General features: G+C 55.2%; 1 protein-coding gene and 1 pseudogene across 4 annotated transcripts; one reads left to right on the top strand and one right to left on the bottom strand.

Annotated features, from left to right (window-relative positions):
- Positions 1-13,820: 13,820 nt before the first annotated feature.
- LOC311526327 (serine protease 23 pseudogene) lies at positions 13,821-15,096 on the top strand (annotated as a pseudogene). Its single transcript has 2 exons — positions 13,821-13,914; positions 14,042-15,096. The product of its transcript is annotated as a serine protease 23 pseudogene (transcript).
- Positions 15,097-17,811: 2,715 nt separating this feature from the next.
- Positions 17,812-25,535, bottom strand: LOC311526135 (nuclear cap-binding protein subunit 2). Of its 3 annotated transcripts, none has more exons than XM_084638859.1 (4): positions 25,378-25,535; positions 21,987-22,168; positions 19,234-19,372; positions 17,812-18,542 (listed from the first exon to the last, which is right to left on the bottom strand). In XM_084638859.1, exons 1-4 carry the CDS (start codon positions 25,462-25,464, stop codon positions 18,444-18,446), a joined length of 507 nt encoding a protein of 168 aa, XP_084494985.1. In that variant the 5' UTR covers positions 25,465-25,535; the 3' UTR covers positions 17,812-18,443. The 3 variants fall into 3 exon arrangements, with proteins under 3 accessions (XP_084494985.1, XP_084494986.1, XP_084494987.1); XM_084638860.1 differs by having other exon boundaries at positions 21,987-22,163; positions 25,378-25,527; XM_084638861.1 differs by lacking the exon at positions 25,378-25,535 and adding an exon at positions 22,278-22,301.
- Positions 25,536-26,451: the final 916 nt, after the last annotated feature.

Below are 26,451 nucleotides of genomic sequence, written 5' to 3'. Positions count from 1 at the left end.
TATCCAGCTCCTTCGATCCTCCGGTGGCTTGTTTCGATGCTTGTTTTATTTCCCCGTCCACATGTGCCTGTGGCAGCTGGAAAGTGGCCGCTCCGAAGCAGTGCAGTGGAATGCCTGGGGAAGGTGCACGCAGCAAACTGGACAGGGCTCTTTCCCAGAAGCTTTCTGGGGAGGGTTTGGTGTTAGGGGGAGACAGAGGCCTGGGTAATTACGCAGACACTAGAGGCTTTGTTACCAAGGCATGTGTCTCTGAGGAGCCCTGTTCCGTTATTTTAATTAAGTGTATCCAACAGTAGCATTTCCTCTGGCACTGTCTCAACCTCCTTTAATGGCGCTTTTACCTCTGCTGGTCTGCAGATCTCCCAGGGTTTAAGTGCTGCAGCCAGTGATGTTTTCCTGGCGCTCTTAGGCCTTGTCTATACTAGAAGAGGGACTTAGCTATACTATACTTAGCTACCAGCAAACCCTCCCAGAGGGGAGACCGTAGTGATCCTGTCAGACCAGCAGCGGCGCTGTTGCCAGTGACACTTAGACCAGTTCTGCAAGGGAAATAAGTGGGACAGAACCTTGCTTCTCTGTACAACTGCATCCACACCAGGGACTGTGCTACCTGTTCCGCGTGTGGGGGTTTCACATGGCTCACAGACCTAGCAATGATGACAGAACGTAAGTGGAGACCAGGGCTTTATGAAGAAGGATTTGGGTTACATAGCACTGGGGGGCCCCAGTCGTGGTCCAGGACCCCATTGTGCTCTGCGCTTGCCAAGGCGGGCCTGGACTGACCTTCCGCTCACAGGGAGTTTCATGGAAGATCTGCCTTTCTCTGGCCATCCTTCACCTGCCCCAGAACTGCACCCAGAGCTCCGGGTGCAGTGTCTGTAGGAGGCAGTGGGACGGTGGCTGGCCACCGAGGAGTTGGTGGTGGCAGTGCCCAGTAGCTCCTCAGCAGCGGCTAGCCGCACTTAGGGCAGTTGTAGCATAATGAGCCAGCCTGTCTGGAAGTGCCCACAGCTCCCACTGCAGGGCAGATGAGGTAGAGAATCCTGGGCTCCCAAAGGTGCTCAGCACCTGGACAATTGTATATCCAGGCAGACCTCTTGGCTCTGGCTGGCTTGTTAATCCTTAGAATGGCATCCAGTTGCCAGGCATGTTACGCTGAGCACTTAGTCACTGCAGATCTCAAAGCTGAGGGAGATTAGGGCCTTGTGCTGGGAGCCATCTGATCTGGACTCCTAATCCCAGCTCTGCCACAGATGTGGGGCAAATCTCTTCCTGTGTTTGTGGCTGTTTCCCTGTCTGCAAGATGAAACTAATCCTGTCTGTGCGCGTGAGGCTCAGACACTGCAGTGCTGTGGGAGACCGAGAGCCCCGTAGATACGATGGGGAAGGAGCATTATTTTAACTTTACAGGTGGGGAAATTCAGGGGCCTGAAGCTAAGGCAGAGAGTCCAGCTGGCTCCAGGGGAGCAAGGCATTGCTTAGGTGCTGGCCTGGAGGGACCAATGCCAAATCTCTCATGTCAATGGCAGAGCTGGGAGTGGAGTCCAGGTTTCCAGACTCCCACTCCTGAGCCCTCTCTGCTGGGCCATGCTCCTTCCCAGCTGCAATGGAGGCTGGACCTTCGGTGGAGCAGGTATTGAGGAGCATGTCTCTGGGCTGTCCAGCCCACCCTGTTGCGAGCTGCAGGGGCTGGTCCTCGTCAGCTTGGGAGAATGCCCAGGCAGGTGGCAGTGTTTTGGGGCTAGGGGGTGCAGAGGGGAGCTGGCTGCTCTGAGAGGGCTGGTGCTGGCTCCAAAGTCCTTGTCAAGGGCAGTGGAGGCTAGATATTGTGTATTCAATGTCTCCCTTCCCTCCCATGGAGAGAAGCCAGCAGCCCAGACTCCTTCCTTCAGAGGGTGGGGGAATGTGTAGGAACCCGAGGGCCTGGCTCCTGAGGGGACTGGGACGGGCCATGCAGTGCCCTGGGGGCTCCCGCTGGCAGGTATAAGAGTGTCTGACAGGAACCAAGGTGGGGCCCTGCTGCTGCCGCCTGGGTTTTCAAACTGCTCCCATCTCTTGTGCAAGTCGTTCATTAAAATGAAGTGCAGCTGATGTCTGAAATGGCCTCTTCCCTTCTCCCCTGCTGGGCTCAGCAAGTCTGTCCCCAAAGCCTCCAGCTCCTGCTGCCTGGCATTTCCTCGTCTGCCTTCTGCTCTGGGTGGGCTGGGCCGGTGTGGAGAGCCCTGCCCTTGGGTCCCTCCGCGTCCCTGTGATGGGGCTTCAAACCTCAGCCCCTCAGAGCCCTCTGTGCCGGGGAGCCCTGCCTGGCCCACGGCAGGTTCAGCTCCTCTGGACAGACCTAGCACTGGGCCTCTTCATCCCCGTCCCCAGCCTCCTCCCCTACAGGCCCAAACCCATCAGCGGGACTGGCTGACAGGGCACAGGTGGGGCTGGGCCCGAATCCTTCAAAGGGTCAGCTGCCCCTGACAGCAGGATTCCCACTTAAATCCCTGCGTGCGGGGTTTCTTGCCCTGGGGTAGTGGTGGAGCTTCCCGTGTTCTGACAGCACAGGCTCTGAGCCTGCCCAGCCTTTGGTGACTGAGTCTTGGGCCTCCGGGCTCTGCATAGTGTGTGCCGTCACAACTCTGCCAGCGTGCCCCCGGCTGCCCCCGGTTTGAGTAGCTTGGCTTAGAATCACAGACTATCAGGGTTAGAAGGGACCTCAGGAGGTCATCCAGTCCCACCCCCTGCTCAAAGCAGGACCCATCCCCAATTAAATCATCCCAGCCAAGGCTTTGTCAAGCTGGACCTTAAAAACGTCTACGGAAGGAGATTCCACCACCTCCCTAGGTAACGCATTCCAGTGCTTCACCACCCTCCTAGTGAAAAAGTTTTTCCTAATATCCAACCTAAACCTCCCCCACTGCAACTTGAGACCATTACTCCTTGTTCTGTCATCAGCTACCACTGAGAACAGTCCAGAGCCATCCTCTTTGGAACCCCCTTTCAGGTAGTTGAAAGCAGCTACCAAATCCCCCCTCATTCTTCTCTTCTGCAGACTAAACAATCCCAGTTCCCTCAGCCTCTCCTCATAAGTCATGTGTTCCAGACCCCTAATCATTTTTGTTGCCCTTCGCTGGACTCTCTCCAATTTATCCACATCCTTCTTGTAGTGTGGGGCCCAAAACTGGACACAGTACTCCAGATGAGGCCTCACCAATGTCGAATAGAGGGGGAAGATCACGTCCCTCGATCTGCTGGCAATGCCCCTACTTATACATCCCAAAATGCCATTGGCCTTCTTGGCAACAAGGGCACACTGATGACTCATATCCAGCTTCTCGTCCACTGTCACCCCTAGGTCCTTTTCCGCAGAACTGCTGCCTAGCCATTCGGTCCCTAGTCTGTAGCGGTGCATTGGGTTCTTCCGTCCTAAGTGCAGGACCCTGCACTTATCCTTATTGAACCTCATCAGATTTCTTTTGGCCCAATCCTCCAATTTGTCTAGGTCCCTCTGTATCCTATCCCTGCCTTCCAGCGTATCTACCACTCCTCCTAGTTTAGTATCATCTGCAAATTTGCTGAGAGTGCAATCCACACCATCCTCCAGATCATTTATGAAGATATTGAACAAAACCGGCCCCAGGACCGACCCCTGGTCGGCCCAGCCTTGGCAGGGTCTCACTCCCTGTCTCTGGAGGGAGAGTTCTGGTAGCTTCAGTGCAACTCACTGGATGTGTTTGGGACTCTGCTCCACTCTGATCTGTAACGCGTTCACTATTAGCATGTACCCTGGCCAGGCCATATCCCCAGAGAGACCAGAGCGCCTTTTGGTCTGCGTGCGTAGGCAGTAAAGCTGAACTCTGGTCTGTAGGGGAATTGGTGTGGTTAGTATCTGCCATGGAGTGTGAACTGCGGGAAGTGCTCAGCTGAAGGTGACATAGGCTTGGTTAAGAAAGCAGTTATGTCTTTAGGCAGGTGCTTGTGACCCTCAAAACAGGTAAGGCGCAGTCAGACACGGGGGCTGGTCCTGTCCAACAAACAAAGTTTCTTATCCCAATGCAGAACAAACACACTTTATATTTGCCCAGCAACTCAGGATACTCAGTGGCAGGAACAGAGCTCGTTTGAGGGCTACCAGCTTCTAACTCAGCTCTTGCAAGGAGGCAAGTCTTGCATCTGTCCCCTTTTGGCCCCCAAAACATGGCAGTGTTCTGGCCTTGTAGCACAGTGCAGAGAATTCTGTTTTGCAGTTTTTCTGCTTCCTGTCCTGGTTGCAACCAGGAAGTGTAAATGTGAAAAATAACAGAATTATTGAGTGCCTAAAACTATTTCAGAGTTCTGTGCAAGGACAGGTTTGAGTTGGTGCTGGGGCCTCTCTCCAAACAGCCCCTGAGGTCAGAGCAGCAAGGGGGAGACTGGTTTAAAAAAAGTTTTCTTAGTGATTTTTGCTATCAGATGGAGAACTGATTGCTCACCTTTACAGCTCTGGAATCAGGCAGTTGACACCTGCTGGATAACAGTGTCAATTCGAAGAACTGGAATTGACCATGCTTTACTCAGCTTGGTACAGAAGGGGCTGGAGGGAGTGGACAGGAATGTGGCTGGAATGTTCTGTTGGTGCCTTCCTTACAAGCACCTCTTTTCCCTGATCATCCCTGCTGGTGCTGTGCTAGACAACACTGGGCTGAAGACGCTGGAGGCAGTCAGCGACATGTCTGCATTCAAGCTCCCACTGTTGCTAAACCTATAGGAACTCTCAGGGACAGAAGCCTAGGTGCAGCTTGAACTCCCAGATTTCTCCTGTGGGTGGGAGTGAGGGGTGTCCCTCTGCTTCAGCCTTCCCCAGAAAGGAGAATGCCTAGTCCTGGGATGGTCTTGGAGCAGAGGCAGGTATAGTCCTGAGGCTGCCAGGGCAGGGTGCGCAGGCGCTAGCTGTTTCCTAGAGTTTGCAGGTTCCCCTGGGGCAGTGTGGCAGGGATGAACGTTGATCCTTGACATGGCAGCAACCAGCCTGTTCTCCTGACCCAATGAATCATAGAGTCCTAGAATATCAGGCTTGGAAGGGACCTCAGGAGGTCATCTAGACCAACCCCCTGCTCAAAGCAGGACCAATCCCCAACTAAATCATCCCAGCCAGGGCTTTGTCAAGCCTGACCTTAAAAACTTCTAAGGAAGGAGATTCCACCACCTCCCTAGGTAACGCATTCCAGTGTTTCACCACCCTCCTAGTGAAAAGTTTTTCCTAATATCCAACCTAAACCTCCCCCACTGCAACTTGAGACCATTACTCCTTGTTCTGTCATCTGCTACCACTGAGAACAGTCTAGATCCAGCCTTTTTGGAACCCCCTTTCAGGTAGTTGAAAGCAGCTATCAAATCCCCCCTCATTCTTCTCTTCTGCAGACTAAACAATCCCTGTTCCCTCAGCCTCTCCTCATAAATCATGTGTTCCAGTCCCCTAATCATTTTTGTTGCCCTCCGCTGGACGCTTTCCAATTTTTCCACATCCTTCTTGTAGTGTGGGGCCCAAAACTGGACACAGTACTCCAGATGAGGCCTCAACACAATGTCGACCAGGGGGGAACGATCACATCCCTCGATCTGCTGGCAATGCCCCTACTTATACATCCCAAAATGCCATTGGCCTTCTTGGCAACAAGGGCACACTGCTGACTCATATCCAGCTTCTCGTCCACTGTCACCCCTAGGTCCTTTTCTGCAGAACTGCTGCCGAGCCATTCAGTCCCTGGTCTGTAGCTGTGCATTGGATTCTTCCATCCTAAGTGCAGGACTCTGCACTTGTCCTTGTTGAACCTCATCAGATTTCTTTTGGCCCAATCCTCTAATTTGTCTAGGGCCCTCTGTATCCTATCCCTACCCTCCAGCGTATTTACCTCTTCTCCCAGTTTAGTGTCATCTGCAAATTTGCTGAGGGTGCAATCCACACCATCCTCCAGATCGTGAATGAAGATATTGAACAAAACCAGCCTGAGGACCGACCCTTGGGGCACTCCACTTGATACCGACTGCCAACTAGACATGGAGCCATTGATCACTACCCACTGAGCCTGACAATCTAGCCAGTTTTCTACCCACCTTATGGTCCATTCATCCAGCCCATACTTCTTTAACTTGCTGGCAAGAATACTGTGGGAGACCGTGTCAAAAGCTTTGCTAAAGTCAAGGAACAACACATCCACTGCTTTCCCCTCATCCACAGAGCCAGTTATTTTGTCTTAGAAGGCAATTAGATTAGTCAGGCATGACTTGCCCTTGGTGAATCCATGCTGACTGTTCCTGATCACTTTCCTCTAAGTGCTTCAGAATTGATTACTTGAGGACCTGCTCCATGATTTTTCCACGGACTGAGGTGAGGCTGATTGGCCTGTAGTTCCCAGGATCCTCCTTCTTCCCTTTTTTAAAGATGGGCACTACATTAGCCTTTTTCCAGTCATCCGGGACCTCCCCCGATCGCCATGAGTTTTCAAAGATAATGGCCAATGGCTCTGCAATCCCATCCGTCAACTCCTTTAGCACTCTCGGATGCAACTCGTCCGGCCCCATGGGCTAGTGCTCGTCCAGCTTTTCTACATAGTCCCGAACCACTTCTTTCTCCATAGAGAGCTGGTCACCTCCTCCCCAGGCTGTGCTGCCCAGTGCAGTAGTCTGGGAGCTGACCTAGTTAGTGAAGACAGAGGCAAAAAAAGCATTGAGTACATTAGCTTTTTCCACATCCTCTGTCACTAGGTTGCCTCCCTCATTCAGTAAGGGACCCACACTTTCCTTGACTTCCTTCTTGTTGCTAACATACCTGAAGAAACCCGTCTTGTTACTCTTAACATCTCTTGCTAGCTGCAACTCCAGGTGTGATTTGGCCTTCCTGATTTCACTCCTGCATGCCCGAGCAATATTTTTATACTCTTCCCTGGTCATTTGTCCAATCTTCCACTTCTTGTAAGCTTCTTTTTTGTGTTGAAGATCAGCAAGGATTTCACTGTTAAGCCAAAGTTGGTCGCCTGCCATATTTACTATTCTTTCGACACATCGGGATGATTTGTCCCTGTAACCCCAATAAGGATTCTTTAAAATACAGCCAGCTCTCCTGGACTCCTTTCCTCCTCATCTTATTCTCCCAGGGGATCCTGCCCATCAGTTCCTGGAGGGAGTCAGTCTGCTTTTCTGAAGTCCAAGGTCCATATTCTGCTGCTCTCCTCCTTTCTTCCCTGTGTCATGATCCTGAATTCAACCATCTCATGGTCACTGCCTCCCAGGATGAACTTCACCTGCTTCCTCTTCTCCACATTAAGGCAGAAGCAGCAGGGTGCGTCACAGCAGGAGCCTGGGGATTGAGGGAGCTGGGCAATCCCATCTCCCCAAGACATAGAAGCGAATGCTTTGTAACCATGGCAGATCATGATCTTCCTTACTGACAGGAGAGCAGCTGCTCTCTGTACTCTCCAGAGATAGAAGCAGACAGCAGGGCCGTGTTCAGTGGGAAAGCAGCCTGGCCTGCCACTCTGCATTTAGTGCGAATCTCTAGCCCTGGAAAAGACACTGACAAAGCCATGCCAGCCCCTGCAGGGTGGGCAGGAGCCCTACCGGACACAACCGTGGCTGCCTGCTCCACCGGCAATGCAAGGTGATGGTTATGTAAGTAAAATGGCGGCCTGGGCCCAGGTACCTTCAGAGAACCGCCAGCCCCACTCGGGGGAGAGAGAGGGTATTGTGATTTGCTGGACGCTCCATAGCAGCAAGACTTAGTAAACCCCAGGACTGCTGGGCTTTTCGTTGAACAGCTGGATACTCATGCAAAAGACAGGCAGAAATCTAAGCAGTCATAGGAGTGGGCTGTGAGCTGTGGAGAGTGGTGATCACAGGCCTGTCTTGCCCAAGCTACTCTGACCCTATAGCTCAAGCAACTGTTAAGTGTCCTTTGTCCATTTCTATTAAATACCTTCATAAATTATTTGGATAATTGCCCAGAGCTGGCGTGGGCAAACTTTTTGGCCTGAGGGCCACATCTGGGAATAGAGATTGTCTAGTGGCCCATATGAAGAGAGATTAATAAAACTGGGACTTTTCAGCTTGGAAAAGAGACAGCTAAGGGGAGATAGGATTGAGGTCTATAAAATCATGACTGGTGTGGAGAAAGTAGATAAGGAAGTGTTTACTACTTTTCATAACACAAGAACTAGGGGTCACCAAATGAAATTAATGGGCAGCAGATTTAAAACAAAAGGAAATATTTCTTCACACAATTCAGTCAACCTGTGGAACTCCATCCCGGAGGATGTTGTGAAGGTCAAGACCATAACAGGGTTCAAAAATGAACTAGATAAATTCATGGAGAATAGGTCCATCAATGACTATTAGCCAGGATGGGCAGGGATGGTGTCCCTAGCCTCTGTTTTCCAGAAGCTGGGAATGGATCACTTGATGATGACCTGTTCCGTTCACTCCCTCTGGGGCACCAGGCACTGGCCACTGTTGGTAGACAGGACACGGGGCTGGATGGACCATGACCCAGTCTGGCCGTTCTTATGAATGCTCACAAAATTGGGGTTGGCGTGCAGGAGGGGGTGAGGGCTCTGGTTGGGGGTGCAGGCTCTGGAGTGGGGCTGGCAATGAGGAATTTGGGGTGCAGGCAGGTGCCCTGGACTGGGATCGAGGGGTTTGGAGAGCAGGAGGGGGATCAGGGCAGGGGGCTGGGGCGTGAGGAGAGGCTCAGGGGTGTAGGCTCCAAGCAGCGCTTACCTCAAGTGGCTCCCAGAATCAGTGGTATGTCCCTTCTCCAGCACCTACGTGAGGGCGCAGCCAGGCGGCTCTGCACACTGCCCCATCCCCAGGCACCGCCCCTGTAGCTCCCATTGGAGTGCGTAGGAGCTGGAGTGGGGCCTTTCAGCTGCTTCCGGGAGCTGCGTGGTGCGGCCCTGACCCAGTGCCCCGACTGGAGCACTAGAGCGGGTGTGGTGGTGCAGTACCGGAGCAGGGCAAGTCCCAGACCCTGCTCCCCAGTAGGAGCTGGCTGGCCAGCTTAAAACGGCTCACGGGCCATAGTTTGCCCATCCCTGGCCCAGAGAGTACCTCTGTCAAGTTTGCAGATGATACCAAGCTGGGAAAGGTTGTAACTGCTTTGGAGGACAGGATTAGAATTCAAAATGGTTTTGACAAACTAGAGAAATTTCTGAATTAAATAAGATGAAATTTAATAAGGACAAATGCAAAGTACTGCACTTAGGAAGGAATAATCAATTGCCCAAATACAAAATGGGGATTCCCTGCGGAGGAGTATTGCAGAAAAGGCCATGGGTGTTTACAGTGGATCACAAAGTAAATGAGTCAACCCTATACTGTTGCATGAAAAGCAAATATCATTCTGGGATGTATTAGTAGGAATGTTGCAATCAAGACAAGCACTAAAGAAGTAATTCTTCCCACTCTGCTGCTGACTGGCTGTATGGCCTTTTGCTACAGTAACAGTCTTTGCTGAAAGAAAAGGAGGACTTGTGGCACCTTAGAGACTAACAAATTTATTAGAGCATAAGCTTTCGTGAGCTACAGCTCACTTCATTGGATGCATTCGGTGGAAAATACAGTGGGGAGATTTATATACACAGAACATGAGACCCCTCCAATCCCTTCCCCTTCTCTTTGTCTCCATTAACCAGATGGGGATATAATGTTTACCTGGATAGCACCAAGAATGTGCAAGAGGCTTTCCAGACAAATCAACACACAGTTCCTGCCCTGAGGAGCTTATGCTGTAAAATACTCAGCACTGTGACTATCCAACAAACCCTTACCTCAGAGCATGCTGGGAGAATTGCTGTTATAACTGTAAGCCCCTTTTATTTACTGCCAAGTGTAGGTTAGAGACTAGAAGCTTGATCTGCTTTGAATTTTGCTTCTCAAATGATGGATCCAGATGGTGCCTTGTCTGTTTGGACAGAACCTCTCTTAGATTTTGGAGAAAGCTGATTATAACTTACATTCTGTGTTGTGGTTATTCTTGTACCAGTCTAAGAAGCATTAATTACTGCATGAGACTGATACTGTATGACAAATTACATGTACATTCATCTATTTTGGGGGATTTATCTTTCCAGCTAAAATGGGCTTCAGAACTTGATTTTGACTGTCTGTTTTATAGTGCTTTGCCTGTACCCTGAGATGGAAAGCACTAGATCTCAGAACCCTTCACAGTCCCCCGGTAGGCAAGTGTCATGATTCCCCTTCTGCAAGCTGGGAAGCGGCAGGGAGACAGAGTGGAAATTTCTTGCCTGAGGTCACCCAGTGAGTCTGTGTCAGGGGGAATTTTACCCCACATCTTCCGATTCTCAGTCCTGTGCTTTAGCCACTAGACAATACTTCCCTTCATGCTTCCTTAGTGGTAACACCTGACAGTTACATGTCTTCATCTTGACAGCTTTCTCCAGGTTTGAAACCTAAGAGGAAGTCCCATTGCTCTGCAGTTTGCTGTGCTGTGGAAGGGATGTGAAAGGCAGCCTGAACTCTGATCTTTCTTATCCCCTTTTAGCTCTATTCTGGGCTTGAGGAGCTGTCAGGGATGACACCTGCCCCTTCTCAGCAGGCCCCTAGGACAGTGTCTGTTCTTCACAAGGGCCATATTAACTTCAATGTGCAGCTCAAAACATCAAAAAGGGGAAATGAATAATGGAGTCATTATAAGGCGCCTTCCCCTTTCGTTCTGTTGCTTGCCTGAGCCCAAGCATGTTGCAGGCATGAGAGAGATGCTTTTGTTTCCTGGGTGTGCCCCTCTCATTCCTTTTTACTAGAGCCTTGCCAGGTTGCCTAAGGACCTGTGCATGCATGTGTGTGTGAGCTGGGTCTCCTGAGTTTGGAAGAGGCCTGACTTATGGGGGGAGGAAAGCACCTGGGAGGGTTACCTGTTGCTGGGTAAGGAGAAGCATGGTTATCAGATTACTAGGGTAGGTGTGTGCGTCCCTCTTAAGTAAGATGGTGTGTGGTGGTGGCGGGAGCCGGATAAGAGGAAAGTGGCAAATGCAGCATTAAGGACTCCAACACAATGGGCAGTGAGAGAGTTTGAACAAAGCCCTTGAAGAGAAGTGTCTATGGCCAAGTACCAGCCCTGGAGAGCAGAGAGCCTTGTATGGAACGCTAGTGTGTCTAGCATGTACCATCAGAGGCCCCATCTCCCCAAGGGCTCTTCCTGTTCTGCCACCAGGTGGCAGTTTCAGCTTTCAGAGAAATTGCTGAAAGGGAATCTGTTCCGTAAGTTTCAGAGTAGTAGCCATATTAGTCTGTATCTGCAAAAAGAAAAGGTGTACTTGTGGCACCTTAGAGACTAACAAATAAGTGTGTTTGTGGTTTTCTCTCTAATCCCTCCCTCCAGCTATGATGCCAGTTGGGTAGGCTGGGGCAACAGGAGTGTGGCAGATGGAGCCTCTGGAATGCCCCTGGTGCATGGTCCCTCCAGAATTAAAGAAATTTTCCAATTTCTTTAACTTTCTTGATCACACAGAAGCTGCCAGTAAACACCAAGCCAAGTGAGGAAGGTTCACTCGTATCCTGGAGAGTCTCAACAGGCTGCAGCCATGGAACATTTTGCTCACAACTTGAGCCTGGGTTTGTTCATAGCAGGGCCTTCTAGGGTAACAATAAATAAATAAAATGGACTTTTGACTGCCTTTCAACTACTTTTTTGCACAGCCCACAAAGTGGTTTGATATGGTTGGCAACCAGAAAATGTTCAGACCTAGAAGTACTGGCTGGCGGGTCAAGCTGAGATGCATTTGCACAGTGACAGGAACAGTAGGCTCAAGGCTGAGGTGCATTACTAGAGCTCTGTGTGTGTGGGAAACCCAAGGCTGGCATAGCTGTGGGGGCTGCAGGTCAGAATTGAAGCCCTTGGTGTGCAGAAAGCCTGCACAGTGCCTGCTGCTCTGCCTGGCTCCAGCCAGTGCTCTCCTCTAATTTTTATACAAAATTAACTTCCACATTTTTTTAACAGAAGGAAATATTCTGACAAGACCTGGCTGTGGGTACAGGGGCTTTCCAGGTGGCCCTGTTGGGGTTGGGTTTAAGCAGCTTCCTTAACACAGGAGCTGTTGGCTGAGGGACACTCCTCCTGCAGGTGTCTGTGGAGGGGATTCCCTTCTCTCTGTGTATATTTAGAGCAGGAAAGCTGTGAAACGCTGTGTGTATTTAGACTGCCTGTGCAAATTTGTTTTGAAGTTACAGAATCAGCCTCCTAGGGGAGACAATTGTATTGACTACTGCCCCTGCTGGTAGCCACAGTGGCTTATTCCTGGGTAGAGCAGTTATATGGTTAATCCACTGAAAATAGGTGGGAGGAGTAAATTCCTTGTCCTCTGGGAAGGTGGCAGTTCCCTGTTGGAATGTGAGGAGTTGCTGTCAGCTGTCCTTGGAGGTGCAAATCCTGGAATGCAGAAAATCATCCAACAGGCAGCTAGAGCTATTGAAGTGAACGAGGAAACCTCATCTGCCTGTGGCCTATACACATCTGCAATGCTCTGTGCTGCAGGGCCTGCTGGCAGTGGAGAACTGGGAGCTCAGGCTGCTAAAGGCAAAGGCTTGATTGGGTTGATAGTCACTAAGCACCAGGCAGGTTCTGACCCGCCCCACATACTGTTCTTTGTTCAATATCTTCATAAATGATCTGGAGGATGGTGTGGATTCCACTCTCAGCAAATTTGCGGATGATACTAAACTGGGAGGAGTGGTAGATACGCTGGAGGGTAGGGATAGGATACAGAGGGACCTAGACAAATTGGAGGATTGGGCCAAAAGAAATCTGATGAGGTTCAATAAGGATAAGTGCAGGGTCCTGCACTTAGGACGGAAGAACCCAATGCACAGCTACAGACGAGGGACCGAATGGCTAGGCAGCAGTTCTGCGGAAAAGGACCTAGGGGTGACAGTGGACGAGAAGCTGGGTATGAGCCAGCAGTGTGCCCTTGTTGCCAAGAAGGCCAATGGCATTTTGGGATGTATAAGTAGGGGCATAGCGAGCAGATCGAGGGACGTGATTGTCCCCCTCTATTTGACATTGGTGAGGCCTCATCTGGAGTACTGTGTCCAGTTTTGGGCCCCACACTACAAGAAGGATGTGGATAAATTGGAGAGAGTCCAGCGAAGGGCAACAAAAATGATTAGGGGTCTGGAACACATGACTTATGAGGAGAGGCTGAGGGAACTGGGATTATTTAGTCTGCAGAAGAGAAGATTTGATAGCTGCTTTCAACTACCTGAGAGGTGGTTCCAGAGAGGATGGTTCTAGACTATTCTCAGTGGTGGAAGAGGACAGGACAAGGAGTAATGGTCTCAAGTTGCAGTGGGGGAGGTTTAGGTTGGATATTAGGAAAAACTTTTTCACTAGGAGGGTGGTGAAACACTGGAATGCGTTGCCTAGGGAGGTGGTGGAATCTCCTTCCTTAGAAGTTTTTAAGGTCAGGCTTGACAAAGCCCTGGCTGGGATGATTTAATTGGGTATGGGTCCTGCTTTTGAGCAGGGGGTTGGACTAGATGACCTCCTGAGGTCTCTTCCAACCCTGATATTCTATGATTCTACTGCATGTATGTGGCAAGCTCCTGGCATTGGGGGCCAGCCCTTTGGGCCCCACTGGGAGGAGTCTGTCATATGGATTAATTTTCTCCTTGTCGTGCCTTTGCAGGTTCTGCACAATGATTTGCCTGCAGGTGGTTGCTGCCCTATTTTTCTTGCCAGCCCTTCTTCCCAGCACTGCCTCAGGTGACCCGATCCCTGCTCTCATTCCTTAGTCCACACTGCTGCTACCCAAGCCACAGTTCCGGTTCAGCCAGTCCTGGAACTGACAATGCACTGCGATGAGGCGTGTGGCCAGCGAGAGGCAAGCCTGGTCCCCCAGGATTTCCAGGACCACCTGTCCTCTGAGACTGTGTATGCCAGAGGTATCCTCACACTTACTACAGTGGAGCTGGGCCCATTTGTGGGCAGCATGGAGAGGCAGAGGCACAGATGGGTGATTTTCTCTCAGCGGGCACCGTTTTCTGCTGAACTTCCTCTTCTCTGCTGCAGTCAAAATCTCCACAGGGTGCACTGGTGTGTGGTGTCTGAGCACCACGTGCTCACCGCTGCCCACTGCAGCCATGATGGCAAAGACTATATCAAGGGCGCCACGAAAATCAAGGTGGGCTTCTTAACACGGGCCCAGAACACTGGGAGTGAGACTGAGCTAGGGAAGCTGGTGAAGTGCACACAGGCGCCCAAGGGCTGGATCTGGGGCTCTGATTCCATCAACACAGGGATTATGCCCTGCTGGAGCTGTGCAGACCCCATCCGTGCCCCTGCATGATGCTGATGGGGCAGTGGAGGACATGGCTGGGAAGAGGATCCATTTCTCTGGGTTTGACAGTGACTGGCCTGGCGAGCTGGTTTACCAGTTCTGTGGTGTGGAGGATGAGACAGCTCACCTCAACTACCAGCACTGTGATGCCAGGCCTGGTGCCTCTGGGGTCTACGGCAAGATGTGGGACCCCAAGCAGCACAAGTGGGAGAGGAAGGTCATTGGGATCTTCTCAGGTCACAAGTGGCTGGGGAGCAGCATGGCTGTAATGTGGCTGTTCGCTTCACAGCCCCCAAGTTTGCTTAGATTTGTTACTGGATCAAAGGAGATTATACCAACTGTTAGAACGAGTGAGCTGGGGCCTTACCCACCATCCACCCCAGAGACCATGTTTGCGGGCTTCCTGCCACTGAGCCTGCCCTGTCCTTGGGGTCTGCACAGGCGTGTGAAGAGGGTCAGGGACCCACTGCTGAATGGGGATGAGCCTGTGCTGTTTCCTAGCAAGGCAGCTACACTGCCAAGCCTCATCCTACTTGTGTCTCAGGAAGTCTGTAAGTCCCTTGGGATCAACTGGGGAAAGGCACCCCATGGCAGGATCAGGATCACAGTCACAACTTTCCCCCTCTCCTCCAGCCCCAGGCAACATTCACTTAAGGGCAATTACAATCAAGCTTTTCCTTCCCATGCAGCTCAGCGTGGACAAAGGTGCACTTCTTTCTCTGCTTTCCCTGGGGCTGGTGGGTGTGAGGAGCCTGTGGCAATGTGCACACAAAGGCTGGGCTCTCTTTGTTCCCGTGTCATTCACTCCATGGTGCTTGGCCAGGTCCTAGTTCCACTGCATGAGCAGAGGAAGATGCACAGTCCCCGTTTCGAAAAGGGCTGGTGGGTAGTTTGAGACCCTGTGGCGGAAGTTAGTGTGATCTGTGCCCCCCAGCATCTTGGTTCTGCAAAAGCAGTCTGGCCCTTGGTCACTGAAAAGAGATCTCCTGCTTTCAATGTCAGGTTTCAGAGTAGCAGCCGTGTTAGTCTGTATTCGCAAAAAGAAAAGGAGGACTTGTGGCACCTTAGAGACTAACCAATTTATTAGAGCATAAGCTTTCGTGAGCTACAGCTCACTTCCTCAGATGCATATCGTGGAAACTGCAGCAGGCTTTATATATACACAGAGAATATGAAACAATACCTATTCCCACCCCACTGTCCTGCTGGTAATAGCTTATCTAAAGTGATTTCCAGCACAAATCCAGGGTGAGAAAACCTGGATTTGTGCTGGAAATCACTTTAGATAAGCTATTACCAGCAGGACAGTGGGGTGGGAATAGGTATTGTTTCATATTCTCTGTGTATATATAAAGCCTGCTGCAGTTTCCACGATATGCATCTGAGGAAGTGAGCTGTAGCTCACGAAAGCTTATGCTCTAATAAATTGGTTAGTCTCTAAGGTGCCACAAGTCCTCCTTTTCTTTTTGCTTTCAATGTGTTACTTCTCAAGACTGGGAGGAGCAGTCTCTGTGTTTGCTTCTGAGCTGCATGGAATTTCTATTGGGTCCTAGTGAAAATTTCTGTTGGTGTGCTGCTGAAAGGGGCCTGAATGGCAGTCCTGGAGACTGACTCTTCTATGCACAGCAAGGAGCTCAGCTGGGGTGGGAATGAAGCCAGTCTCCATGGCTCATCCAGTCATTGCCCTCTGATGACACTATCAGTGAGGCCAGTTCTAATTGGTGTAGGATGGTGTGATGTAAACACCTGTTCACTAAGAACTGGACTGAGACCCACCTCCCCTCCACTCCCACCATCTTTTCCCCAGAGTAGAGCTCCCAAGTCTTTATCTACTGGTAGTAGCCCTTACTGTTAATGTAATGTTTGTGATGGATCCCTCTAGGCTAATATATATCTAAATAAATAAGTGAGAGTACGGATTTCTCCTTTGCATCATGCATGAAATGGGAAGGGAACTCATCTGTCTGGACTAGCAACCTTCCAGAGGTGCTGTTCCTACAGAGCAGGAACCGTCAGAAACTTCACTGCACGGTATGGTGCTGCTTCCTGAGATTATGCCACCTGAGGAGTCTGTCCTGGATGTTCAGGGACTCTGCTAATGAAGGCGCAGGGCTGCTGTGCTATAGGGGGAGCCCTGAGACACTCCCTGTCCTGACAACAGTGGGGAAGGGGGCTTGGGCGTAGCACCACTCGTGTTTATGGCGCTTTACAGAGAAACAAAGACAGTGTCTGCTCCCAGTAGCTTATAATCGAGGAACACTGATGCTTCCAACACCTGCTCAGGCTGCTGTAGATTTCCAGCTGCTCTCTCCTATCACATAGAAGGGACCTCATGGGTCACAGCCACTCCTCCATGGGTGAGTGGCATCGGGTTAGAGAAGGGTTATTCCCTGTTGTACGTTTGATCCTGTGAAGTTCTACTCCTTGTCCTGGGAGACACTCCTACAGCCTGACAGCTGTGAGAGAGATTCTCCCTGACACTCTGCTTCTGTTTTCCTATAAGTGGCTGTGCCTCCCTAAACACTTCTTGGGTGATTATCCCTTAGTCATCAAGGCTGTTGGGTAACTCAGTGTAACCACAGCTTAGTTTGGATGCCTGGTCATGTCCTGCCACTGAATAGGACAGAGGCAGCCCCTGCTTCCTCTGAAGCTCAGAGGCCATGAGCTGCTCTAAAAATATGTGATCTAATGCAAAAGAAGAATGCTCAAATAAATTGGTTAGTCTCTAAGGTGCCACAAGTACTCCTTTTCTTTTTGTGAATACAGACTAACACAGCTGTTACTCTGAAACCTGCAAAAGAAGAGACCATTGTGACACCTCATTATGCAGGGACAAGCAATTGGTGCTTACATGACCTCAAACCAACTCACAGTCAAGGCTTGACTTACGTAGAGTCACCGAGCAGAACTTGTTGTCGACAGCACTTACTGAGTTTCACCTTTGCGGTTCCTTGCTCCTGAGGGCTCCTCAGACCCCAGTCACAAGTTAGAGCAACCTTGGCCATGCTCCTTCACAGGTCTCAAACTTGAGGAGCTACGGGAACTCTTCACTAGGGTGATTCTCCTGTAGCCAGCTAAACTGGCTTTTAGCACAGCAGTAGGCTTGCAGCTCCTGCTTCTTGATCTGGCCTCAAGTGCACTCTGGGCATTCACGATGATTCATATACTCTGTTACAAGACTTGGCACTGACTGCGATGGTAGGAAATGGGGAGACTTCCCAGCATTCGCTGATGTGGGGAACTGTGGGCTGAGAGTTCATCTTATTACAAGCAGGTGACTAAGTTTACCAATGCTTTTCATCTGGTGACAAACCAGCTACTAGCACAGAGTGCAATGGGAAGACAAGTGAGGCCAGCATCAAAGGGAAGACCCAAACAACAGCATGCAAGACTCATCTCCCCCACTGTGGTCAGATGAGAGCAGCTCTGACCTGCCAACAGGAGGTGTCCACCAGAAACCCTGCCACATACCCAATGGCAATGAAGCACAAACTGCAGTAGGTACAGGACTCAACATTTATTTAAAAAACCCAAAGACACAAACAAAACCATGGTGTAATAGTGAGGCTCTGCAACAGCCAGGTAACACCACAGGTACAGCAAGGACTAAGACACTGCAGGACTGACTAAGCTAAGGGCCAGGAGTGCAGACAAGCACTCGCAAGTGACCAGTAAGATCTTGCTTTGCTTCTCTAACTTATACCAGCAACAATGCTTTAGAGCACCAGACAAGATTGTAAATTACATATTTTAAACTCCTGCCCCTACCGCAGAGCTGCACAGGCAGCCAGGAGGGCTTTGATGGCTGTTGTATTTCTCAGAAATCTGTGCTTTAAAGCAACCTCAGCTGTAATGACAACTGGAGGCAGAAGTCTGAGCGTGACATGCTGCACTTACTCTTAGTGAGAAATCCTGTAGAGTTGGCCGCTCTATTTTCTTGCTGCCCTGTATCAGGGCAGAACAGCCATTCCAGCCCAGAAGATATAAGGAATGAACAAATGTCAAACAGCCAGTCTAAGGGGGATTGCCTTTTGCTGAAACTTGGCTTCCACTCCACATCCCCATCCAAAGGGCCAGGACAGGACTAGCTGCGGAGAGACACAGCCCCTCTATGTGCTAGGACAGATTAGGCAATTAGTAGATTATAGTCTGGTGATTGGTTTTCTGCATCTGAATGATCTTGCCAAAGCCACCTCTTCCCACATCATAGTCTGTCCGGTACTCATCTCGCACCTGAGGCAAAGCAACAACACAGAAATTAGCATTCTGCACCTGCCTAGACACAGACATTCTAAGAATCAGCATCCTCTTCCCACTCCATTGGTGGTGGGTTACAAGCCCTTGCAACTCCCTGAAATATCTTGCCAAGGAACCATTATCAAGGTGACTAATGAGAAGATCTCACATTTCTAACGGTGGGATCATCTTTAGCCATAACAAAGCAACAGGGAAGGGCAAAACACTGCTTGATTTTGCTTTGCAGTTCACCTTTATGAATCACCAAGGCTTGAGCCCAAAGCTGGAAACCTGGGCAGAAATGTGGGAAGGAATCTTACCTTCTGATTGGTGGGTACTGTTTGATGATTAGACAAGCCTTACAACCATGCCATCCCCATTATTATCCTGTTTCTCACTCCCCACCTTGAGTCCTGCACCCTTTTGAGAAGACTAGGTTGAGGAGAGAGCAACGTTTCCTTTGGGCCATAGGAAGCTTGGGATCCAAACTTGCAAGTGACATTAAGCACCACGCTCCAACTCTAGTGCTACTATATAATCAGCTCTTCGAACGACTTTGGATTAACTTCAGTTCGTTACTGGGTCCGCCACGCACGTCCGCCTTCGTACTGGATCAGGCAAAGGTAGCAACCCCCAGCCCCAGCCCCAAGGAAGCCAGGCTCAGTGCTGATGCTAGTACTCCCTTTACCTGTCCTCCAGTCTTTCCTCTCCCAAATTGTCGTCCCTCCTTAAACCCTGCATCCCAGTCAGTCCTGATGATCCGGTCATCCAGCCGAGTGCCATTGATAAACCTCATTGCATGCTCAGCATCTGCTCTTGTGTAATATCTGGAATTTGTTATAAGGAAGACTCCAAGTGTTGTTAAGCTGGTGAACCCCAGCTGCTCATGAGCAAAGAGGAGGAGAATGGTATTCACAGCACGGTGGAGTCTGGCCTCCCAAGCCAATAGACACCAGTATTCTTGACAGAGCCAACGGCTCTATTTACAGCCATCTGATTCTAGCTCCCTCCTTGCACAGCAACATGCTGCACCTTTGTACGGTAGTACCAATGCAGAGAAGGAAGTAGCGGGGCATCTCTCACATCAGAAAGAGATGAAGCAAGCAGGACAAGCCTGCCATCAGGTTGCTAAGTGCATTTGTTTTGGGGTCAGGATCTTCTGAATGGTTTTGAGGATTCGAACCTGCACTGGTCCTGTTTCCAGCCTTGCTTATGTAACAGTTTAACAATCCTCTTTATTCTACACTAGAGTCTACAGGGTGAATGGAAAGGGGAGAGGCCTAACCCAAGAGGCTCTGCAAGGATAGCTGCCTGTTAGACTGGGCCAGGAAAGTAGCCTGTGCCTAAGGAGAGCCAGGATCATAAATTCTTCATTAAAGGGCGATTGCCAACAGCTTGTCTTGGCTGGCCCCTCTTTGACAATCTCTGCTGCGATTGCTGCTGCTGCTGCTAAAGAAACTGGGGTTGTAAAACTGATAGTTTATACATCCATGTTTTATTGGTTAAAATCAAGGTAAAGTACAAAAAACCCACACGAGGCTATTGTACTAGCCCAAGGGTCGGCAACCAATGGCATGCGTGCCAAAGACAGCACACAAGCCGATTTTTAATGGCATGCTGCTGCCTGCTGGGTCCCAGCCGCCCGCCCCGCTCAGCCTGCTGCCAAACCCAGGCTGGGACCCTGGCAGGCAGCAGAGTGCCATTAAAAATCCTGCCCGCCCTGGCCCGCTCTTCTCCGCCCTCGCCCCCAGCAGGGGAAGGGTGAAGAAGCTTGGTCCTGCCGGCTGCTGCTGCAGGGCAGGCGAGCTCCCTACCTCTTCCCCCAGCATGCTGGGTTCCTGCCCCTCCTCCTCTCCCTGGATCAGCTGATGGCCCTTGCAAGGGAGGGGGAGAAGTGGAGCCGGGGAGGAGATGGAATCATAGAATCATAGAATATCAGGGTTGGAAGGGACCCCAGGTGGTCATCTAGTCCAACCCCCTGCTCAAAGCAGGACCAATTCCCAGTTAAATCATCTATGGAGAAGAGGTGGGGACGGGGTCTCGGAGAAGGGAGGTGGAATCAGGGCATATCCCCTCCAACCCCCAGCAGTGAGCCGCTCTGGGCAGGGGGCTGGGAGCACCCCCACACTCGCCCTCTGCCCTGACCCCTGCACCCCCCCCATTCCCAGCCCTCTGCCCTGACCCCTGAACAACCCCAGCCCTGACTCTTGCACCCCCACATTCCCACCCTGAGCACCAAACGGGAGCTCCTGCACCCCTCACACCAAATGGGAGCTGCCCACGTAAGCACTCCACCCCCAAACCTCCTGCCCCAACCCTGAGCCCCCTCCCTCATTCTAGCTCCCGGCCAGATCCTGCACCCTAACCCCCAGCCTGCTCCTTCACCCCCAGCCCTGTGCTCAGTGCACTCCCACCCTTAGCTCAGTGCAGAGAGAGAGGAAGAGAATGGGCTAGAACCAGGGAGAAGGCAGGTACCCACTCTATATGCACAGGGCTGGGATGCCAGACTGGCAGCAGGCTGAGAGTGGCTGGCAGCTGGGACCCTGGCTGGCAGGAGCCAGCAGATAGAACCCCAGACAGGCAGTGGGCTGAGTGGCAGCAGGCTGAGTCGCTCAGCCCACTGCCAGTCTGGGGTTCTGGCTGCTGGCTCCTTGCCAGCCGGGGTCCCGGCCGCAGGCCCCGCTCAGCCTGCTGCCAGCCTAGGTGAATGGAACCCCAGGCCGGCAGCGCAAGATCAGCATTTTAATTTAAAATGAAGCTTCTTAAACATTTTGAAAACCTTGTTTACTTTACATACAACAATAGTTTAGTTATATAATACACAGACTTACAGAGACCTTCTAGAAAAGATTAAAATGTATCACTGGCACGCGAAACCTTACATTAAAGTGAATAAATGAAGACTCGGCACACCACTTCTGAAAGGTTGCTGACCCCTGTACTAGCCCATTCATCTATAGAAAGAATGGGCTGAGGAAGGTACAGCTAGATGGTCTTAACACCTGGTGAAATTCTCTGGCCTCTGCTATTCAGGAGATCGGATTAGATAAGCACAATGATCCCTTCTGGCCTTAAAATCCATTAAATCAATTTAAGAGATGGAAATAAAGGGACCAAATGGTGTGGAATCCCTGTGACACACACAAAAAATACAAGAGGCTGTCCCATTGTTTTAATTTTCATTGCAAGCACCACAGCAATGTCTATGACTGAGGCAGCGTGGGAGAGAGAAAGTAGACCCTGTAAAGGGAAGGAAACTGGTACTGTGATGTTGAGAGTTCACAACTTTCATGCTTGCCAAACATATCACGCTGCATACCCAGCTCCTCCAGAAAGGCCAGGAACACTCTGTAACATGTTCAAGAGAGATGATAGGATGACGTGATTCAATCAAAGAGCACTGGGAGAAAAACCATTGCAACAGTAAATGACAAAGGATACTCCACAAAGCAGAAGCCACAAGGGGTTTTCTTGACCTTGTCCAGCCCCATGACAATCCTCTTGACATCTCCGCATTTGGAGAAGAGCTCCTGGATCTGCTCCTCAGTGGTGTAAAAGGACAGGTTGCCCACATACAGTGTGGACGAGAACTTCAGGGCCTTCTCCTGTAGGTACCGGCTACCCTGAGAGCACAACAAAGAATAAGTGCAGCCTGAGTGACCTGCTCTTCAGTGGGTGCTTGACCCACAGAGGCTGTGTGACCATTACACGTGCCCATTTGGGGACCCCCACCTTCAACTCCAGCTACTCCTACTCAGAGTTCTGGAGTGCCTGGGTTCAAGATGGCAAAATTGGCAATCACTGAATCAGGCGCAGGAATGTCCGGGCTGCGCCCCACGCACTGCTCCCTGTCCCAGAGACCCCTGCCTCCCTGAAGCACCTCCCGCCCCCCGTGCTGTACTTGCCCTGGGCTCCCCGCAGGCTCTGTCCCTGTCCCCCCGCGCTGTGCACCCCCCACCCCTCCCGCAGGCTCTGCCCCTGCCCCCCCCCAGCGCTGTTCACACCCCGCCCCTCCCTCAGGCTCTGTCCCTGACCCCCCGCGCTGTGCACCCCCCGCCCCTCCCGCAGGCTCTGCCCCTGCCCCCCCCCAGCGCTGTTCACACCCCGCCCCTCCCGGCGCTGTGCACCCCCGCCCCTCCCTCAGGCTCTGTCCCTGACCCCCCGCGCTGTGCACCCCCCGCAGGCTCTGCCCCTGCCCCCCCCCAGCGCTGTTCACACCCCGCCCCCTCCCTCAGGCTCTGTCCCTGTCCCCCCCGCGCTGTGCACCCCCACGCCTCCCTCAGGCTCTGTCCCTGACCCCCCCCCCCGGCGCTGTGCACCCCCGCCCCTCCCGCAGGCTCTGTCCCTGCCCCCCCCGCGCTGTGCACCCCCCGCCCCTCCCTCAGGCTCTGCCCCCCCCCGGCGCTGTGCACCCCCCGCCCCTCCCGCAGGCTCTGCCCCCCCCCGCGCTGTGCACCCCCCGCCCCTCCCTCAGGCTCTGCCCCCCCCCAGCGCTGTGCACCCCCCGCCCCTCCCGCAGGCTCTGCCCCTGCCCCCCCCCGCGCTGTGCACCCCCCGCAGGCTCTGCCCCTGCCCCCCCCCAGCGCTGTTCACACCCCGCCCCCTCCCTCAGGCTCTGTCCCTGTCCCCCCCGCGCTGTGCACCCCCACGCCTCCCTCAGGCTCTGTCCCTGACCCCCCCCCCCGGCGCTGTGCACCCCCGCCCCTCCCGCAGGCTCTGTCCCTGCCCCCCCCGCGCTGTGCACCCCCCGCCCCTCCCTCAGGCTCTGCCCCCCCCCGGCGCTGTGCACCCCCCGCCCCTCCCGCAGGCTCTGCCCCCCCCCGCGCTGTGCACCCCCCGCCCCTCCCTCAGGCTCTGCCCCCCCCCAGCGCTGTGCACCCCCCGCCCCTCCCGCAGGCTCTGCCCCTGCCCCCCCCCGCGCTGTGCACCCCCCGCCCCTCCCTCAGGCTCTGCCCCTGCCCCCCCCCGCGCTGTGCACCCCCCGCCCCTCCCTCAGGCTCTGCCCCCCCCCCGCGCTGTGCACCCCCCGCCCCTCCCTCAGGCTCTGCCCCTGCCCCCCCGGGCGCTGTGCACCCCCGCCCCTCCCTTAGGCTCTGCCCCCCCCGGGCGCTGTGCACCCCCGCCCCTCCCTCAGGCTCTGCCCCCCCGGGCGCTGTGCACCCCCGCCCCTCCCTCAGGCTCTGCCCCCCCCCGGGTGCTGTGCACCCCCCGCCCCTCCCTCAGGCTCTGCCCCCCCCCGGGCGCTGTGCACCCCCCGCCCCTCCCTCAGGCTCTGCCCCCCCCGGCGCTGTGCACCCCCCGCCCCTCCCGCAGGCTCTGCCCCTGCCCCCCCCCAGCGCTGTTCACACACCCCCCTCCCCGCGCTGTGCACCCCCGTCCCTCCCTCAGGCTCTGTCCCTGTCCCCCCCGCGCTGTGCACCCCCACGCCTCCCTCAGGCTCTGTCCCTGACCCCCCCCCGGCGCTGTGCACCCCCGCCCCTCCCGCAGGCTCTGTCCCTGCCCCCCCCCGGCGCTGTGCACCCCCCACCCCTCCCTCAGGCTCTGCCCCTGCCCCCCCCCGCGCTGTGCACCCCCCGCCCCTCCCTCAGGCTCTGCCCCCCCCGGGCGCTGTGCACCCCCCGCCCCTCCCTCAGGCTCTGCCCCCCCCGGCGCTGTGCACCCCCCGCCCCTCCCTCAGGCTCTGTCCCCCCCGGCGCTGTGCACCCCCCGCCCCTCCCGCAGGCTCTGCCCCTGCCCCCCCCCCAGCGCTGTTCACACCCCCCCCTCCCCGCGCTGTGCACCCCCGCCCCTCCCTCAGGCTCTGTCCCTGTCCCCCCCGCGCTGTGCACCCCCACGCCTCCCTCAGGCTCTGTCCCTGACCCCCCCCCGGCGCTGTGCACCCCCGCCCCTCCCGCAGGCTCTGTCCCTGCCCCCCCCGGCGCTGTGCACCCCCCACCCCTCCCGCAGGCTCTGCCCCTGCCCCCCCCGCGCTGTGCACCCCCCGCCCCTCCCTCAGGCTCTGCCCCCCCCCGCGCTGTGCACCCCCCGCCCCTCCCTCAGGCTCTGCCCCTGCCCCCCCCCGCGCTGTGCACCCCCCGCCCCTCCCTCAGGCTCTGCCCCCCCCCGCGCTGTGCACCCCCCGCCCCTCCCTCAGGCTCTGCCCCCCCCTGGCGCTGTGCACCCCCCGCCCCTCCCTCAGGCTCTGCCCCCCCCGGCGCTGTGCACCCCCCGCCCCTCCCTCAGGCTCTGCCCCCCCCGGCGCTGTGCACCCCCCCGCAGGCTCTGCCCCCCCCCGCGCTGTGCACCCCCCGCCCCTCAGGCTCTGCCCCCCCCCGGCGCTGTGCACCCCCCGCCCCTCCCTCAGGCTCTGCCCCCCCCCGGCGCTGTGCACCCCCCGCCCCTCCCTCAGGCTCTGCCCCCCCCCGGCGCTGTGCACCCCCGCCCCTCCCTCAGGCTCTGCCCCCCCCCGGCGCTGTGCACCCCCCGCCCCTCCCTCAGGCTCTGCCCCCCCCCGGCGCTGTGCACCCCCCGCCCCTCCCTCAGGCTCTGCCCCCCCCCGGCGCTGTGCACCCCCCGCCCCTCCCTCAGGCTCTGCCCCCCCCGGCGCTGTGCACCCCCCGCCCCTCCCTCAGGCTCTGCCCCCCCCCGGCGCTGTGCACCCCCCGCCCCTCCCTCAGGCTCTGCCCCCCCCCGGCGCTGTGCACCCCCCGCCCCTCCCTCAGGCTCTGCCCCTGCCCCCCCCCGGCGCTGTGCACCCCCCCGCAGGCTCCCTCCCCGCGCCCCTCACTGGGCTCCCCAGTCCCTGTCCCGCCCCCGAGGCCGGGCACCGATCGCCTCCGGCCGGCCGGCGCACCCGGAAGTGCTGGTCCCGGTACTGGCTGATCTCGCAGTAGGAGTCGCTGTTGAGGCCGCTCAGCGTGGCACTCAGCACCCCCGACATCCCGGCCCCGGCTCCCCGGAACCTTCCAGAACCAGCGCGGCTCCGACTGCGGGAGGGGGAAGGGCCGAGAACCCCCATTGGCTTAGCGCCTGCCACTCATCGCGAGGAGGTCGGGCCGACAACCTCATTGGAGAGAGACACGGGGGCGGCCGTCCATCATGCCCTGCAAAGCCAATCAGAGCGCTCGGCTCGGCAGCTCCCGCCAATAAAGGAGAGGCGGGCCTAGCGCCCCGCCCCCGCTGGGAGCTGTAGTGTCCGGGGCCGGCCGCGCGCCAGGCGGGGAACTACAGCTCCCAGCATTCCGCACGCGGCCGGCCGGGCGGGAAACGGCGCCTGGCCGCGGCGGCGCGAGGCGAGTGTGGCCGCCTCGGCCTGCCCGCGAGGCGCCTGGGCCGCGAGCGGCGACGGAGCCCGGGGGAGGCGCTGCCGCGGGGGCCGCTGCGTTAGGCCCGCAGCGCGGGGCTCTGGGCTGCTTGCCGTCAGGGAGCGCTGCCCGTAGGGCCCGCCGCCGGGCTGGGTGCTGGGGGCAGTGGGGAGAAGCGCCGTGCCCCTGGGCGGGGGGGCTGAGCGAGGGGCGGCCACGAGCAGGGCCGTGGGCGGGGGTGGGGGGGGCAGAGCGAGGGGCGGCCACGAGCAGGGCCGTGGGCGGGGGTGGGGGGGGGCAGAGTGAGGGGCGGCCTCGAGCAGGGCCGTGGGCGGGGGTGGGGGGGGGCAGAGCGAGGGGCGGCCACGAGCAGGGCCGTGCCCCGGGGTGGGGGTGGTGCAGAGCGAGGGGCGGCCACGAGCAGGGCCGGGGGTGGGGGGGGGCAGAGCGAGGGGCGGCCTCGAGCAGGGCCGTGGGCGGGGGTGGGGGGGGGCAGAGCGAGGGGCGGCCACGAGCAGGGCCGTGCCCCTGGGCTGGGGGGAGTGGGGCAGAGCGTGGGGCGGCCACGAGCAGGGCTGTGCCCCTGGCCGGGGGGGAGTGGGGCAGAGCGAGGGGCGGCCACG

The sequence above is a fragment of the Lepidochelys olivacea genome (genome assembly GCF_965140295.1).
Source record: "Lepidochelys olivacea isolate rLepOli2 genome assembly, chromosome: 9".
NCBI lineage: Eukaryota > Metazoa > Chordata > Testudines > Cheloniidae > Lepidochelys > Lepidochelys olivacea.
Note: the sequence above shows the minus strand (reverse complement) of the source record. Positions and strands in the feature narration are given on the sequence as shown.

Excerpts from the sequence above, each read along its gene's own strand:
- LOC311526135 (XM_084638859.1), bottom strand. The coding sequence starts at position 25,464 with ATGTCGGGGGTGCTGAGTGCCACGCTGAGCGGCCTCAACAGCGACTCC. Across the intron at positions 22,169-25,377 it reads ACCGGGACCAGCACTTCCGG|GGTAGCCGGTACCTACAGGA; the intron begins GTGCGCCGGCCG and ends TTGTGCTCTCAG. Across the intron at positions 19,373-21,986 it reads TGTGGCTTCTGCTTTGTGGA|ATATTACACAAGAGCAGATG; the intron begins GTATCCTTTGTC and ends AACAAATTCCAG.